Source organism: Hemicordylus capensis, chromosome 2, assembly GCF_027244095.1.
Source record: "Hemicordylus capensis ecotype Gifberg chromosome 2, rHemCap1.1.pri, whole genome shotgun sequence".
Lineage (NCBI taxonomy): Eukaryota > Metazoa > Chordata > Lepidosauria > Squamata > Cordylidae > Hemicordylus > Hemicordylus capensis.
The window spans coordinates 82031967-82049048 of NC_069658.1; the positions used below are offsets into that span (position 1 = coordinate 82031967).

General features: G+C 44.5%; 1 protein-coding gene and 1 long non-coding RNA gene across 2 annotated transcripts in view; both read left to right on the plus strand.

The window, feature by feature from the left end:
• Positions 1-7549: 7549 nt before the first annotated feature.
• The window catches only part of SNX24 (sorting nexin 24), a 112654-nt gene continuing 103121 nt past the window's right edge, over positions 7550-17082 (plus strand). Inside the window, exon 1 of the mRNA XM_053294408.1 lies at positions 7550-7841. Coding sequence (XP_053150383.1) covers positions 7782-7841 — 60 coding nt within the window. The 5' untranslated portion in view covers positions 7550-7781. The remainder of the gene's footprint in view (positions 7842-17082) is intronic.
• On the plus strand, positions 12780-16956 carry LOC128344388 (uncharacterized). The gene is made up of 2 exons (XR_008315829.1): positions 12780-13055; positions 14573-16956. It is a non-coding gene; the product is annotated as an uncharacterized LOC128344388 (long non-coding RNA).

Below are 17082 nucleotides of genomic sequence, written 5' to 3' on the forward strand. Positions count from 1 at the left end.
CAGGTGGTGGTCCCCCCTTGCCTGAAGGAGGCAGTCATTAGGCCCCTCCTTAAAAAGCCATTGGGCCCAGATGACTTAAATAACTTCAACAAATTTCAAACCTCGCCTTCTTGAGCAAGGTGTTGGAAAGCGTTGTGGTGTCTTAGCTCCAGGTAGCCCTGGATGAATCTGATTACTTAGATCCTTTTCAATCTGGCTTCTGACCTGGATATGGGACCGAAACTGCCTTGGTTGCCCTGGTGGATGACCTATGCTGGGAGATAGACAGAGGGAGTGTGACTCTGATGATCCTCCTGGACCTCACAGCTGCTTTCGATACCATCGACCATGGTATCCTTCTGGGACGTCTCTCTGGGTTGTGACTTGGGGGCACGGTTATACGTGGCTCCATTCCTACCAAGTGGGTCGTACTCAAAAGGTGGTGCTGGGGGGTGCCTGCTCCACTCCTTGGCCTTTGGTGTGCCACAAGGATCTATTCTGTCCCTCATGCTGTTTAACATTTACATGAAGCTCCGGGGAGAGGACATCTGTAGATGTTGGCTGCGGTGCCATCAATATGCTGATGACACCCAGCTCTGCTTATCTTTTAAGTCAGCAGACATCAGGGAGGCAGTGGATGCTCGGAACTGGTGCTTGGAGGCTGTTCCGAACTAGATGGGAGCAAACAAGCGGAAACTCAATCCAGATAACACAGAAGTGCTCTGGGTTGGTAGAACTGATCATTCGAGTAATGAGGTAAATCTGGTCTTGGAAGGGGTCACGCTCCACCTGAAAAACAAAGTCCGCAGCTGGGGGGTGCTTCTGGACCCAACACTGTCCTTAGAGGTGCAGGTGGCGGCAGTGTGCAGAAGTGCCTTTTACCAACTACGGCTGGTACGCCAACTGCAACTCTACTTGGAGAAGTCGGACCTCACCTCAGTCACTCATGCGTTAGTAACATCCAGATTGGACTACTGCTATGCACTCTACATGGGGCTGCCATTGAAGACTGTTCGGAAGCTTCAGCTGGTTCAGAATGCTGCTGCAAGGATACTCATGGGTGTGAGTTGCTTCACGAGTATTACACCCATCCTGCATTTAATTTTATTGGCTACCGGTCTGCTTCCAGGCTAGATTCAAGGTGCTGCTATTGACCTTTAAAGCCCTACACAGCTTGGGGCCGGGGTACCTGTCAGACCGCATTCGCCCAAATGAACCTGCCAGGGCCCTCAGATCAACATCACAGGCCCTGCTTATGATCCTGCCACTAACAGATCCAGTTGGCGAGGACTAGAGACAGGGCCACCTTAGTTGTAGCCCCTCAGCTTTGGAACGCCCTCCTTGAAGAGCTTCGCCATACTTACTCCCTCACTTTTTAAAAAACATCTTAAAACACACCTTTTTAAGGAGGCTTTTAAATATTATTTTGTTATATCTGGTAGGTTCTTTAGCTTCTTATAATTTTCAGTTTTAATTTGAACCGAATAACTGTGTTTAATCTGACTTTTTTTAAAAAATAATTGTATTACTTTTGTCTGTGTTGTTGTAAGCTACACCAAGCAGCATTGCACTGGAGGGGCGGGGTATAAATATTTTAAATAAATAATACAGGGATGTTGCCATCCCAGACTGGCTAGCTGTCAAGCAGGACAGTTGCTCTGGGGCAGCCCTGATTTCCACTCTGTGCCTCGCTCCCCTCACCTGGCAAGCAGTAGGGCAAGGGCACGGAATGACAGGATGAGCACCAAGTGTTCTGCTCCCCAAGAGGAGAGTAAAAGGCATGTATGTCCACAAGCACACACTCCAAGTGGCAACATAAGCAGGGTACCTCATAACAGTGCTGGGAGGGGAACATTTTGCAATGCAGGGGAGGGGGACCTGGGGTCGGGTATAAAAGGTAGACTTGGCACATACAGTCTTCCCTCACCAACTGTAGTGTTCTGTTCCTGGGAAACCTTACGGTTGGTGAACTTGCAGTAGAGCCATTGAAACTAATAGCAAACTGGGTTAGGGAAATCACGGTAGTAGAAAGACCGAAAATAAGGTAAATAGTTAGAATCCCCCCCACCCCCATTTTCCCCGCAAACACCTTTTTTTTTTTTTTTTAAATGGGAGAGTGCTGTTCGGGCCTCAGTGACAGCTGCCAATCCACTGTCAGACTCTGTGCCTTGCCAGCCTGCATGCCCAATTGGGGATGTGCACCCCTGCCCACAGCCCCAAAGTGTGAGTTCAGTGTCCCTGGCCAGCTGCTGGACTCAGCCCAGGAACTTTGAATGGTTTTAAAGGTATGCCCTGGCAAATGGCCCCATCATGGCAGGGATAGCCAGCATGTGCAGGGCATCCCCTCTCTGGCTGAGGACTGAATATTTGGGAGATGCTCCTGTCCAGGTTTGAGGGGCTGCCACAAGCATGGATTTAGGAGCAGCCAGGTTCTATCATTTTCACAGAAAGGTTGGGGAAGGGGGGTCCAGCCCTCCCCCCCTCCTCCTCTTCTTCTTCTTCTTCTTCTTCTCTCTCTCTCTCTCTCTCTCTCTCTCTCTCTTTTTTTTTTTTGATGTTTCTGTCCCCAGGCTATGAGCAGAGCTGGGCTAGCAATGCTCCAACCTCTGAAAGGAGTCTTCCTTTCTGACGAAGATGGTTACAGTCCCAGCATGAAAAGCCATGGCTCAAGAGTGCCAGGTCATGGGACACCACCACACAACTCATGTGAAGAACCATCAGAGGGGAAGAGAAAGAACTACCAACTACAATCAACAAAATTATGTGAGGGCAGAATGTCCCCTTCTCCCATGGAGAGGAACTGTGGCCAAGCTGCTGCAAAGTGGCACCACCACCCCAGGGCACTTGGGAATCCCCCTTCCCACTGGTTCAACTGGGAGATCTCCATATGGCAGCACACTGGGCTGGACCCAGTGTTTTTTGGATGGGGGTGCTATTGGCAGGGCTTGAAAGCAGGGGCGTAACTACTATTAGGCAAGGGGAGGTGGCTACCTGGGGGGCCCCACGCCTCGAGGGGCCCCCCAGAGGCAAGTCACATGACTATATATTGTGAAGTTGCGTGTGTGTGTATCAGCGAGGGGCCCCTTTTAAAATTTTGTCTGGGCCCACTCCAGCCTTGTTATGCCCCTGCTTGAAAGGCAACCCCCCCAGAAGGGATTCCCCAGCAGCCAAGTTCTAGTCTCTCCACAGAAAGATTGGGAAAGGGAGGGTCATCCCCTTCCCCTTTTGGTATCCGTGCCCCTAGGCTTACTCATAATCAAGGCTGGTCACCAGGGTCAGTCTTGGGTCAACTGAAAACCTTCAAGGATACAGCCACCTGGGCCAGGGCTTACTGGCCAATCATGAGAGGGAAAGGTCATGGGGACACCCCCAGACAACTCATGAGAAGGCGCATCAGTCAGGAGGGGAGAGAATTGCCTGGAGAAACGAACCCCACCTTACGAGTGTTGGGCCATGGGTGCTCTAAATAGAGCAAGGATGTGTTGTGGATGGCAGCCGCAGGCAGTAGTACCCCAGATACTGCTTTCCTTGTCTTGGGGATTGCAGACAAGCTGCTGTGAAGCCATGCCCCCTGCCATCTCGCCACCCATTGATGTGTACACGTGAACCTTTGCCACCACCCTAGAATGGCCATCCCACTATCTGCAGTCACCCTGCTATCCTTGCAGTTGCCCCTGCTGCCCTGGGGTTGGGGGAGAAGAGGAAAATGCCCTTGTCTGCATTTTTGGCAATGGCAATTTGGATTCTGTTAAGTCATCCATACCAGAGTTTATGATGTTGGGCAGATCTTCAGGGAATGGGATCCATAGTGCCAAAGACTGAACCTGCTGCTACTGAGTATTGATACATCAGTGCTATATCAATCAATATAACAGTAGTGTTCCAATGTTCACCTTTGCCAGATGTATCTGGCAGTGCCCCTCAGTCTTCTGAATGTGTGGGGTTAGGGTGGAGTTGGGGAGCATTATCAGCAAGTGTTCTTGTAAGTACAGTCATCCCTCAACAACCGCAAGGGTGCTGTTCTGGCGAAACCTTGCTGTTGACAAATTTGAGGTTGATAAGCAATTGGAATCAATGGCAAATGGGGTTAGGGGAACTGCTGTCGCGAAAAAAACCAACAAATCAAAGAAAAATACAAAAGAACTGCAAACAAATCACCCGGAATCCCTTAAAATAAGCAAGAGGAGTGAGCAAATTGAACTTCTGGAAATTTTTGAACCCCCAAAATTGCTTGAAGGCACTTTTGAACACCCCCCCCAAAACACTCAAAATCACTTTCAATCACAAGGTGTTGGCAGGGTCAGCAAGAGGAATGAGCAGATTGAACCTCTGAACCCCCCCCTGCAATTGTGGGAACCCCCCCATCACTAAAATATATCCCCAAATCGCAGATACTTAGGTCATGGTTGGCGAGACTCTTCACAATTTCCCAGTTGCAGATACTCAAAACCGTGATTGAGAAACCCGTGGTGGTGTTCAAGGGATGATTTAAAATAAAAAAACCACAGCTCTTTCCCTCACCATAATTGGTTAACAGAGGAAACGTTTGAGAGACTGACACTGCTAGTCCTGGCACATAGGAAAGATTTAGACTAAAGTGTACTAAAATGTATGTGGAATTCAAATCACTGTAGAATGAAACTGAGCTAACAAGGAATTAGCATTATTGGATATTGAAAAATTAAAGTCAGACTTGCAACACTTTTAAGCTAGATTTCAATCATGACTCAAATGATGCTGATAACCTTTTTTCTACAAAAACGTGATAACAAATGTTAGAAATGGAGCTGGGTCTCACAATCAGTGAGACCTGGTTTAGCAGGGTGCGCGGAGAAGCCCGCTCTCTCCGCACACGAGCAGAGGGGGAGCCCTGGGTTGCTAGATTGAGAGGTAGGAGTGGAACCACCTCAAAGCAATGCCTCCCACTCCCAACCCCCTCAGATGCTTCAGAAGGAAATATTGAAAGGGTAATCTGATTCAAGTTCCCTTTCAAACAAATTTCTGACTTTGTCAGGCTTGTTTATATGCCATTCCCATCTTTGTGGTAGGGAAATTTGTAGATCTCCACTCCAGTAGTGGTCAGAGAAGATTCAACTTCTTCCCTAACATGTTGACCTGGTTCTCTCACTTCTGGTGTTCTGCCACACCTTAACAATAGGAACATAGGAAGCTGCCATATACGGCTGCCACACATTGAGTCAGACCATTGGTCTATCTTGCTCAGTATTGTCTTCACAGACTGGCAGTGGCTTCTCCAAGGTTGTAGGCAGGAATCTCTCTTAGCCCTATCTTGGAGGTGCCAGGGAGGGAACTTGGAACCTTCTGCTCTTCCCAGAGCAGCTCCATCCCCTGAGCGGAATATCTTACAGCCAGGGGCATATCTAGGGGTAGGGCAGGCAGGGCATGTGCCCTGGGCGCCACTTGAAGGGGGGCGCCATTTTGTAAAATTAATTTTTTTTTTAAAAAAAAAGGCTAACAAAATGGCCACCGTGCATGCTCAAATGGCCTCTGTGAGGCCCTAGGTCATGCCAGGCCTTGCAGAGGCCATTTGAGCATGCGCGGTGGCCATTTTGTTTTCAGTGGCCATTTTTTAAAAAAGATTTTTTTAAATGGCCACTGCGCATGCTCAAATGGTCCCTGCGAGGCCCTAGAGGCCAGTGGGGGGAGGAGGAACCTTTGCAAACCCCCCCAGCCTTTAGGAAGCCCCCCAAAGGGGCTACAGGTTATATATATATATATATATATATATATATATATATATATATATATATATATATATGTCACTGTACACATATTCAGATTGGCACTATGTACAGAGAATCAGGACTTGTGAATACTGAGCTGATGCTTATGAGCTAGGATTGTATTCATTTGCTCTTACTTTGCTTCTTGTGATAAGTGAGTTAAATGTGATGTCTTGCTAATATGGCTATTAATGGTGAATTTGTCTTTGAATCAGTGTGAAATCCTTAATATTAAGGCCCACTGGGAGTTTCTTGCTCTCTTTCTCTCATTTTAACTGTCTTTCTGAAAGACTAGAATATATTCCAAGCAGTGACACAGTTTACTCTGCATATCCTTTAATTATTTACAGAGTATCTGGGAAAAGTCAAATTCTCCATTGATTTTTAAAACTTATGTAATGGTGATGCTACAATACATAGTAGGGAATTAGACATGCTCTTCTGTTTAGTTTTCCAAGTACACCTCCACATAGTATTTGGGTATTTCATGAGCCCCAGCATACTGAAATTTGTAGTTTTCCAGCATTTTTTGGTCTGGCTAAGTCCACTGCTAAAATAGTTTTTGAAATATTAAAAGATTAACAAGCCTGACTTGTATTTTTCAGCTGATATTATGGTAAAGTTATCTGAAAGATGGGTGTCAGATGCTTGGACAGGGGGCGCAATTTCAGTGTTTGCCCTAGGCGCTATTTTCCCTAGATACGCCTCTGCTTACAGTGCTCACACTTCTTCTCTCCCATTCATATGCAACCAGGGTGTGAGTCCTGCCTATGACCTACTTATTTTATTTTAACCCTGAACATCAACAGCATAACAAATTATTGTTGATCAAAAAGAGCAGACTGAACACATTCTAAATATACCTACTGTACTGTTCTGCAGGCACAAAGCTAGGGGAGAAGGGGCCCGTATTCTCCCCTCTCCCCAGCGGCCCCTGGGAGTGAGGGAGATAATGAAAAAATAGGGAGGGATGGAGCTGAGGGGCCTCGTTATTTGAACCCATCCGCTCAATTATAGCTGCACCCATGCTGTTCTGTAATGACATAAACTTTGTCTAGTTGATAAGGGGGGGGGGAGAGGGCGTGTGTGTGTTAAAGACTTCAGATAGTGGGTCTTGTCTATCATGTTCAATTTTCTTTCTTCCAAAAAAAAGAAGAAGCAGCAGCTTGCAACATTGAGTTGCACCTCTGTGCAACTTTAGTTGGTTCCTAGTATTTTTTTTTTTAATGGACCTAAAAAATGCAGGTTCTAGGATTCCTGTTCATATAATGTCCATGCAGTATTGCCTCAGAAGGAATGTAAGCCCGGAGGGCAAGAGAAACGGAAGCAGCAGTCAAGATATGAGCATTAGAAGCTTAGAAGGATTAATAGGAAGCTAAGGCCAGAGGAACTAGTATCCCAAAGCACCAATACCATATCTTTTTTTTTTTTAAAACAGTGTAACAAGGAACAGCGCCAATCCTATCCATGTTTACTCAGACCTCTCATTGCCTCGAGTAGGACTGTAGCCCATTAAAGGTATCATGTTTTCACTGGTCCGAGTGGACGCCTCAGAGTGCGGCGGCGGCGGCGGCGGCTGCTGCTTTGGGATTTTGTTTTCCTCTGCTTACAATCTTTTATCCGTCCAGCAGGCAGCCGGAGAGAGATCCCTGCAAAGCACTCGCAGCGCCAGCTCGGCGCTTTCACAGGAATGGCGACCCACAGAGGGCCCGAAAGGAAAGCGAATGCGAAGCCGTTTCCTCCCGGCTGCCCCGCCGCTTCTGCTCCATGCCCTTCCCTACACCCGGCGGCGCCTCTTTCACCCCGCGGCCACCCTCCCTCGCTCAGGCCGCCTCGTACCAAGAATCACGTGAGAGGGGGAGAGAGATGATGGGGGTTGTTCCCATAGCGATGGGAAAAGGTTGGTCCCCGCGAGTCACATGACTTGCACAGCCGATGGGTCCTTCCGCCAGGCTGGGCATTATTCGGGGGCCGTAGAGTGCGTCCTTCTTCTCCCCCCCCCCCCCGCCCCTCTCTGGTGGTTTCAGCCGGAGTCCGCGCTCGCGCCCCGACCGTACCATGGAGATTTTCATCCCGTCGTTCCGCTATGAAGAGAGCGAGTTGGAGAGAGGCTACACGGTGAGTGGCGGGCAGAGGAAAGCACTGACAACTCCCCCGCTCCCTCTTAAAGGAGCTGGGTGGTACGGCTCGGGACGAACGAGGCGTTGCTTGCCTGCCTGCGCGCTCCATGGGCAGAAGGGGAAGAACCAGCAGCCTCTTCCCTCTCCGCAAAGAGATTCGAATCCCGTCTCAGTGGATGAGAGAGCTTGGTAACAAGTCGTCTTGCAGTCTCTGGGGTGGAGAGTCAAGGTGGTCTAGGCTGCTGTGTTTGCAGCCTAGTCATTTGGAGGAGGGTCTGTGTGTAGGCTATCCAGTCCAGAGGCAGGAAATCCAGAGCTAGAGCATCTCCAGCAAAAGGCTTTCCATTCCAGCCTCTGCGTGAAGATCTCCAGTGTGAGCGTGAGCCCGCCCTCCATGCCCTTAGGTAACTCATTCCCACTGTCGACCTGCTCCTTCCATTAAGAGGTTTCTCCGAATGTTCCAGCAATGTCTGTAACTTAAGTCTATGAGATCTGCGTCTGAGGCAGCAGAGGAAAAGTCTTTGCCCTCTTCTAGGTGACAACAGCCCTTCATGGATTTGAGGAGTGTTATCATGTCCCCATCCAGTCTTCCCTTTCCCTGGCTGAACAGATCCAGTTCCTTTGACCTTTTCCCCATAGAGCTTGTTTGCCAGACCACTGACCTCCAGTCTGTACCCTTCTTAAAGCACAACATTCAGAACTGGACACAGCACTCGATATGTGTGACTTGTGACTTTAACACTAGGGTTCTATTAATGGTATGCACCCCTGATGCAGCTGTCTCATGTTGCTGACTCATGTTCAGTTCGTAATTAACTGCAATCCTATGCTTCTCTACTCATTAGTAAGCCTCACTGTGTCCAGTGGGGCTTGCTTCCAGATAAAGTGTACATAGGATTGTAACCGCAGTGAGTGTGCTGGGAAGTTGAGCTTCTAGGTAGCTGGTAATTTACCATTTCTGTGTGCTGATTTGTTCTGAGAAGGCTTTGAGGCCCTCAGTGGCACATTGCAAGGTATGCCAGCAATCTTTGCTTTGGCCTGCTTTATGATGTTGGCACTTTTTCTTTTTTAAAAAAATCCGGCACCTAGGGCTGATTTCCTGTGATCATCCATGGAGTTTCCTTAAGAGGAAAGAACACTTTCAAAAGCAAAACAGGAATGATCTAAGGACAATGGGCCCTTGATCATGAGCCAACTGTCTTTGTAAGAAAATGCCTCACCTGTCTGGCAGTTGGGGCTGTGCATCCATCACTTCAATGCTAATGAATTTGCAGCACTCCCCTGCTTCCATACAGAGGCAGCTACACGCACACTGACAATCTCAGTGCAGTTCCTCACATTTCTGGCATGGGCAGGAGCCTTCTATGGTAATTAGGGATGTGCAAAACGTTTTGAGCTTACAACATTTCGAACTCAAAATGGGCCGTTTCAAGTGCCATTTCGATGGGCTATTTTCCCCTTTCTGATTGGTTTTCTGGCACTGGCTTCCGATTGGGTTGAGATGTCCTTGCTTCTTGGTTGGCTTGTTATAATACAGATCAAGTGTCATCATGGGCAACTGTGCCCCAATGGCTAGTGGGAGGGAGGGGAAACAAAAAAGGAGGGAATTTCAAAATGTATTCAAAGGGCCTGGGAGGCAGAGAGAGCCCATAGTATGTCATTGAGGAGGATACATCAGTAGAGGAGGAAGGAAGGAATCAAGGAAGATTTGATTTTGTGGTTTTCTTTTCTCAACACTGAGTATAATATGCTGTCGTATTGCTGCTATATTAACTATCTGGTTTTGCTGGATCTGAAAAAGGTGCCTGTCAATCAGATTGATAAAGGCACCTTGGGTGCCTTCCTTACTGCCTTCCTTCCTTGAGTTGTTGTCTGGTTTGTTTATGAGGTAGTGTTGTGGCAAGAAATGGACAGTGGCAGCTCAGCTGTTTGCACGTGATATTTTCTTGGTGATTGCTGTGAGCTGAGCTCCATGTCTGGCCTTGAGACTAACTTCATTTTATTTATTTATTTATTTAACATATTTCTATACCGCCAAAACTTGCATCTCTGGGTGGTTTACAGTTAAAACCATTTAAATATTAAAATCATTACATTAAAATGATTTTAAACATTAAAAGTATTAAAACTAAAGTTTTAGTTTTAGTTGTGCTTCTTATGGCTCTGGTCTGCTCTGCAATCTTTATTCTGAATTGCAAGGTGAACTCGGTCAAAACATTGGTCTAGTTGAGCTTATGGCTATGCGAGCTGCTAAGGGTGCTGCTGTGGCAGCTGTTGCAATGCTGAAGTAAAGAGTCATACTTCTGTGTGTGAGAGCAACTTGTGCCAATGTTAGGAACATAGAAAACTGCCATATACTGAGTCAGACCATTGGTATATCTAGCTCAGTATTGTCTTCACAGACTGGCAGTGGCTTATCCAAGGTTACAAGCAGGAATCTCTCTCAGCCCTATCTTGGAGAAGCCAGGAAGGGAACTTGAAACTTTCTGCTCTTCCCAGAGCAGCTTCATCCCCTGAGGGGAATATCTTGCAGTGCTCACATATCAAGTCTCCCATTCATATGCAACCAGGGCAGACCCTGCTTAGCTATGGGGACAAGTCATGCTTGCTACCACAAGACCAGCTCTCCTCTCCTTTATGTTACTACAGCACAGGCAGTGTGCCTGGCTATGGGCTAGATTCTAGTAATTATTTTGTGGCAATTTTTGGACTGTATTTGAAAAAATGTGTAGTGTTCTTTGTTGGGAGGGACATATTCCCTTTTACTGTGTGCTTCTAATCTGTGCTTTGCAAGGCAGAGTCGCAAAAAGCTATGCAAAACTTGTTGTGCACACTCTGAGAAAGCAGCTTCTTTCAGCTATAGGAACAATGGGAAACTCTTAAATCCATTTTGTGCACATCCCTAATTGGAACTGGAGCATGCAGGGACATCTGGTAGGTGTGTGGGGTCATCCGGGAAGCATGCCAAGCATGCCTCTGGGAACTATAGTTCCTCCTAGTTCTGGGAGGAACTACAGTTTCTACAGGTGAAACTCGGAAAATTAGAATATTGTGCAAAAGTCCATTAATTTCAGTAATGCAAATTAAAAGGTGAAACTGATATATGAGACAGACGCATTACATGCAAAGCGAGATAAGTCAAGCCTTAATTTGTTATAATTGTGATGATCATGGCGTACAGCTCATGAAAACCCCAAATCCACAATCCCAGAAAATTAGAATATTACATGGAACCAAGAAGACAAGGATTGTAGAATAGAACAATATCGGACCTCTGAAAAGTATACAGTGTACTGTGCTTGATTGGCCAGCAAACTCGCCTGACCTGACCCCATAGAGAATCTATGGGACATTGCCAAGAGAAGGATGAGAGACATGAGACGAAACAATGCAGAAGAGCTGAAGGCCGCTAATGAAGCATCCTGGTCTTCCATAACACCTCATCAGTGCCACAGGCTGCTAGCATCCATGCCACACCGCATTGAGGCAGTAATTGCTGCAAAAAGTGCCCAAACCAAGTACTGAATACATATACATGCTTATACTTTTCAGAGGTCCGATATTGTTCTATTCTACAATCCTTGTCTTCTTGGTTCCATGTAATATTCTAATTTTCTGGGATTGTGGATTTGGGGTTTTCATGAGCTGTACGCCATGATCATCACAATTATAACAAATTAAGGCTTGACTTATCTCGCTTTGCATGTAATGCGTCTGTCTCATATATCAGTTTCACCTTTTAATCTGCATTACTGAAATTAATGGACTTTTGCACGATATTCTAATTTTCCGAGTTTCACCTGTAGATACACATGCACACCTTCTTGGCCACCCCTGCATGCTCCAGTTTCCATTGAAGATCTCCCCACCCCCACCCCACCCCCACACATACACATATACTTCACCAGAAATGTGCGGAACTCTATGGAGATGGCCATTGTGCTGAGTGTTGCAGATTCGTCAGCATTGGAGCATCCTGTGCACAGCCCTACTGGAAACTGCTCAGATGTTGGCTTTGTTGGCAGTATCTCTTTGCTTGTGAAGAATGTGTACCTTGTTTTGAAAGTAGTTTTTTCTTCCTGTGGTGGTGATGTGGCTTGCTTTTCAGTAAAGAGTTCTGGGTTTTGTTGTTCTTTAAGCATAAGCAGACGATTGATATCATGTAGCGATACAGAAGCAGCTGATTGCCAAATGTTCATCTGATGAAGGTGCCAGTGACTTATCCTAATACTTCTACTTTTGGAGGTTCTAGAAAGGCAGGTATTAATGAAGTTGCCAAATATGGACGTGCACACAGGCAAAATGTTTCAGTGTATCCCTGGAGTACATGTGCTACCTGAACCTGTACATGGTGGAAGTTTTAGGAAGCAGAAGGGATTGTGACTGTTTTGAGGAAGCATTCTTCAAGTTGATACATTTCCCACTCTCTTTGTTCAAGCTCTCCTTCCTCTCCACTGAGATTCATTAGCTTTGCTGCCCCCGCCCCCGGTTGTCTGTTAAGTGTCCTCTGTGTCCATGAACATCCCACTCCATTGAGTTAAATTGGGGCATTTTTGAGCAGATTTGGCCCCCTTAGTTGTTTCTTCATATTTTTGTGAAACTTGAATATCTGCAGGTTACTCAGACTGCTGGTACCTCTCTCTCACCTGAAGTTTCGGTTATGAGACTATATGGATAACATTTCAAAGCACATCTGACCTTCGCAAGGCCAAGACAAACATCTCCCCCTCAGTGAGATCTGTGAGCTCCAGGATCTAACTCCAGGAACTTACTGATCTAACTCCAGGAACTTACTGATCTAACTCTAGGAACTTACTGATCTCACAGATGAGGATACCCAAGTTCAATTTCACACGTTAGAACAGAACCAGAGAAGTTGGAAGCAGGACTTGTTTGTATTTCTGCTCTCTGACTCTGCCTAGTGTTTTCTGAGGATGAAGCCTGTGTCAGGACTGCATCATTCAAACTGTAGATGGGGATTCACATGATTCAGTGTTCCAAATGAAAACAATTTCCTAGACATAGGGAACAAGTGGGCCACAAGAGAAGTCTAGCCTGGATGCCTTCTCCCTGACATCTAGCATCTTGGTGTATATAAATATATAGCCAAGCAGTTACGTGAGGTTTTAGCTCTGTAACTGAATGCTTTACTTCCTTAGGACTAGATCTATATAAGAACTGGAGTTGGGAAACAGGTACATTTATTTGGCTGGTGAATAGTTCTCTAGATGCATAGAATAACTGTGCAAAGAGAGCACATTATTTAGTAATACTAGAACCCAGGGACTTTTCTCAGACTCTTCTTAGCTTGTAAGAGTGGCTGAAGGCTGAGCTAAAAAAGAGATAAGGTATATGAGGCAGTGGTGAGATCCTTGTTTATAGCACAAAAGGTAGGTGGAAGCATAAACGCTAATCAGGTCTTGAAGTACTTCTGGCTACAATTGTGTGTGTTCTCTGTCTGTTTGCCCTCTGCCATTTCTTCCTTATTCTGTGTGGGTTTTGCTGAGGATCTGAACGGAAGGCCTGATGATCTCAGTTTCTGTTTCCGGTTATCTTTCTCTCTCCCTCACCGGTCAACCGATTTGTACCAGATGTCCAACTCAAAAGTAGGAAAAATAATGAGTGGCAAGGGTGAATTTCCTCCCTATTCTTCTTGTTGTTTATTATTTATTTATTTATTAGAAGCATTTAATATACTGCCCACTCCAAAGACTCTGGGCGGTGTACAATGACATGTAAATATGGTAACATTAAAAATTACAATCAAAAATTACATTAAAAATACAAACTAACATAGATAATGGAAAGGAAATAAAGTAAACTACAGGGCAAATGCCCGGTGGAAAAGAAAGGTCTTCAGTAAGGATTTAAAGACCAGTAGAGAGGGGGCTAGACAAATCTGAAGGGGAAGAGAATTCCAAAGAAGTGGGGCAGCATGAAGGATTAGTCTTTGGATTTGGACATTCTCTCTCTGTCATCATTGGAAGCCAGCAATATTATATTTTAGAAAAATAGTTTCCACGTCTCTCCACTTGACAATGGGATTATGTTTAGGTTTTTCTTTTTAAACACATTAAATGTAGTCTGTGGAAATATGGTTCATGAAGATGTTTGTTTCTTCTTTTAATACCAATCAACAGTTAAGCTTTTTGTTGCCACTTTAAATTGATGACTGGATTTCCAAACTATTGAACCTCTGCTTATAAATGCAACAGTTGTTCATAATTTGGCAGTGAATGACCTTTAAATGTAGACGTTTTGTGAAGATATCCTTGGGGAACAATTCAACTTCAAAGTGTCACCCATGAGCACTTGTTATCATTTAAATATGCTTCCTTTGTCAATAACAGAATAGCAAGTACTAGTTAGATTTCTAATGTTGATTCAGATACTTGGAAACCAGCTGAATAAATTACCTTACACTTGATTTATATTGACCAAAAAACGTTGCATTGGTATGTTGCAGGTCAAGGTGACACATGTTTAAGTGGACTGAGGAGCAAAGGGCGTGCTTGATTGACATCATGCTTACAGTGTTCTTAATTAACTTTTTGAATACTAGTCTTTAATTGCTTTTTGAAGTAGTAGAATTTCTGGAGATGGCAAATGGTGTCAGATATTTTTGTTTTAAGTTGTTAATCTTTCTCTTGTCTATAAAGCGAAGATGTATTCTCTGTGTTAGTAAGTATATTTTCTAACTTCCTTTTAAATCTGTGCTACCTGCTACAGGACGAATGATGTTTTGCACCATGGGAGCGACAGAAGCATTCTATTGCAGAACTGTACAGAAATTGTTCTCCTGTTATTCCAGTCCTATTCCATGGATAGTTGGCAGAGCTAAACCAATTCTGTGACGTTTCATGGAAAAAAAATGTTTAAATACAAGGGCAGGACCATGCCATCTATCTCATTTCTGGCTTTCAGTTTCCCATTCTGATTTTTCTATGCAGTGGTAGGAGGCAAGCACTTTAGAGTGGATTGCAGCATAGCAATCATTTTGTTCCTTTGCTTCCATTCAGAGGACCTCATGCCCAGTCATTTGGGCTGCTCTGCATGTTCAACAGGATGTAACATAAAAATTACTAGTCTCATGGTGTTGGGAAAGAAGAACAGTGGAATAAGGCACAAGAGATTTCTCTGCATGTCTAAATGTCTGTTAAGAATCTACTTCTGTGTAGATTCTAGGTGATGTCCCATTGCTTCTAGAGATATTGCCTCATTAATGAATAAAGAAACTCCAGGATGTCCTAACTGAAAGTCCCCCTTCCTGTTTTGGATGCTTAATTACAGATTATTATGAAATGAAATTTTGTCCTTGCATTTGTGCTTTTGCTCCTTGGAAAGATACAGCGACTTACTAATAAGTAATAAGTTCTTGCTTCATTTTAACCATGCCTGTTGGACTTTGGAAGGTTACTTGTTACAAACACATCCATGCAACCTTTTAACATGCACTGCCTCTGTGCAGACATCTGACTGACATGTAGATGAATGACTGGAGGAAAACTCTTTTCCTGTCCAAGCCAAGAGGATTGCCTGTGTAATGCTGTCCTCCCAGAAAGGCCTGCGAGACTGGAAAAGCATATCCATGTAATTATTTGTTTTTACTTAAAAGATTTGTATCTCGCCTTTTGACAAAAGTTTCTAAGACAGTTAAAAATTCAACTATTGATATTAAAAATAATAAAGCACTTAAAATAATAACAGTGACTAAACTGGCATTAAAAGCAGAGAAAAAAAGCAAAGAAAGATCAGGGTGCCAGCACTTTAAAAAACCTGCTTCCTGTTGTTCCCATTTCACCTGTAAAGGCACCCTGGGTATGGCCTTCTATGATGCACTGTAGGGATTTTCTAGTGAGGAGGCAGCACTGTGAATGGTATGTTTTGAACACTTAAATATATGGAAAGAGAAGGCTTTACCTTTGCTGGGGGCTGGCAATATTTGGAATATCATCTAGAGGGGGTTAGAGTAGTATTTCACACAAGAAAGCTGGCTCCTGGGCAGGTCAAATTGTTTGATGTGCTTATCGATGTTGTATTTGGTAGCATGGCCCATGTCTTTCCTATCTCTAACCCCTGCTAACTTGGCAAAGAGGCACCTTTTAACGTGGTGATTCTCTTTATTTAGCAGGGGGAGAGTAACTGGCCCTATCCACCCCCAGCACAGTACCTCCAGTGACTGTTGCTGGTGTCTATCTTATGTTTCTTTTTAGATTGTGAGCCCTTTGGGGACAGGGAGCCATCTTATTTATTTATTATTTCTCTGTGTAAACTGCCCTGAGCCATTTTTGGAAGGGCAGTATAGAAATCGAATGAATGAATGAATGAATGAATCTCCCTTCCCACCATTTTTGTGCAAATCCATTTATTAGTCACATTGGTGGAGTTAGGCTCCTAGTCTATTATATTTATTCTTGCTTCTGAAGCCATAGTGAAAAAGCCCTCACTCCTTTCTGTGTGACACCCACTCGTCATGTATTTGTATCATGTCCCCATCCACTTTTCCCTTTTCCAGAGTAAACATACCCAATTCCTTCAACCTTTTCCCATAGGATTTGTTGTGAACAAAGTGGGCTAAACTTTATCTCTGTGTCTCCACACACATACACGCCCACCACAGGAAGAAGTTTTGGATTAAACTTGGATGTTTCTGGATCTGTCTGCTCAAATCTTGGACTATAATCTGCTTCATAACTATATAATTGCAGCAGCATATTCTCTCTGGTACAGATACAAATTAGGCTGAATTTCTTCAGTGGATGTATGTTTTATAAAGATGTAGCCTGGCGCTAGTATTGGGCATTCCTGAAATGGAATTGAAATTTCTGAAAATACAGTGCTATTGTTGTTGCCTCCTTCACAGAGCACAATAAAAGATCTTTGTTAGCGTCCCATTCTCTTCATTGTAGTGCTGTATAACCAGATTTGTCTAATGTGCTTTGATTTGTTTGGGGATAATAAAATGTGGTGGAAAGTAGTATGACTGTAGAATGTAGAAGCCCCCCTCCCCTTAATTAATGTACCATGAAAGTTATAATGTAATAATTGATGAAATTCATTATTCTTTTTTTCTGTTTTGGCTCATTCTGTAATTAAATCACTGTTTTAGTTCAGTTTTTTAAATCTGTACAGGGAAGTATTCATACAATGCAGTGTTTTCAGACTGGAGAATAATGAAATCCAACGTCTCCTCATCATCTCTTACATAAACGCAAATTAAGAATCTTGATTTTGTGGTG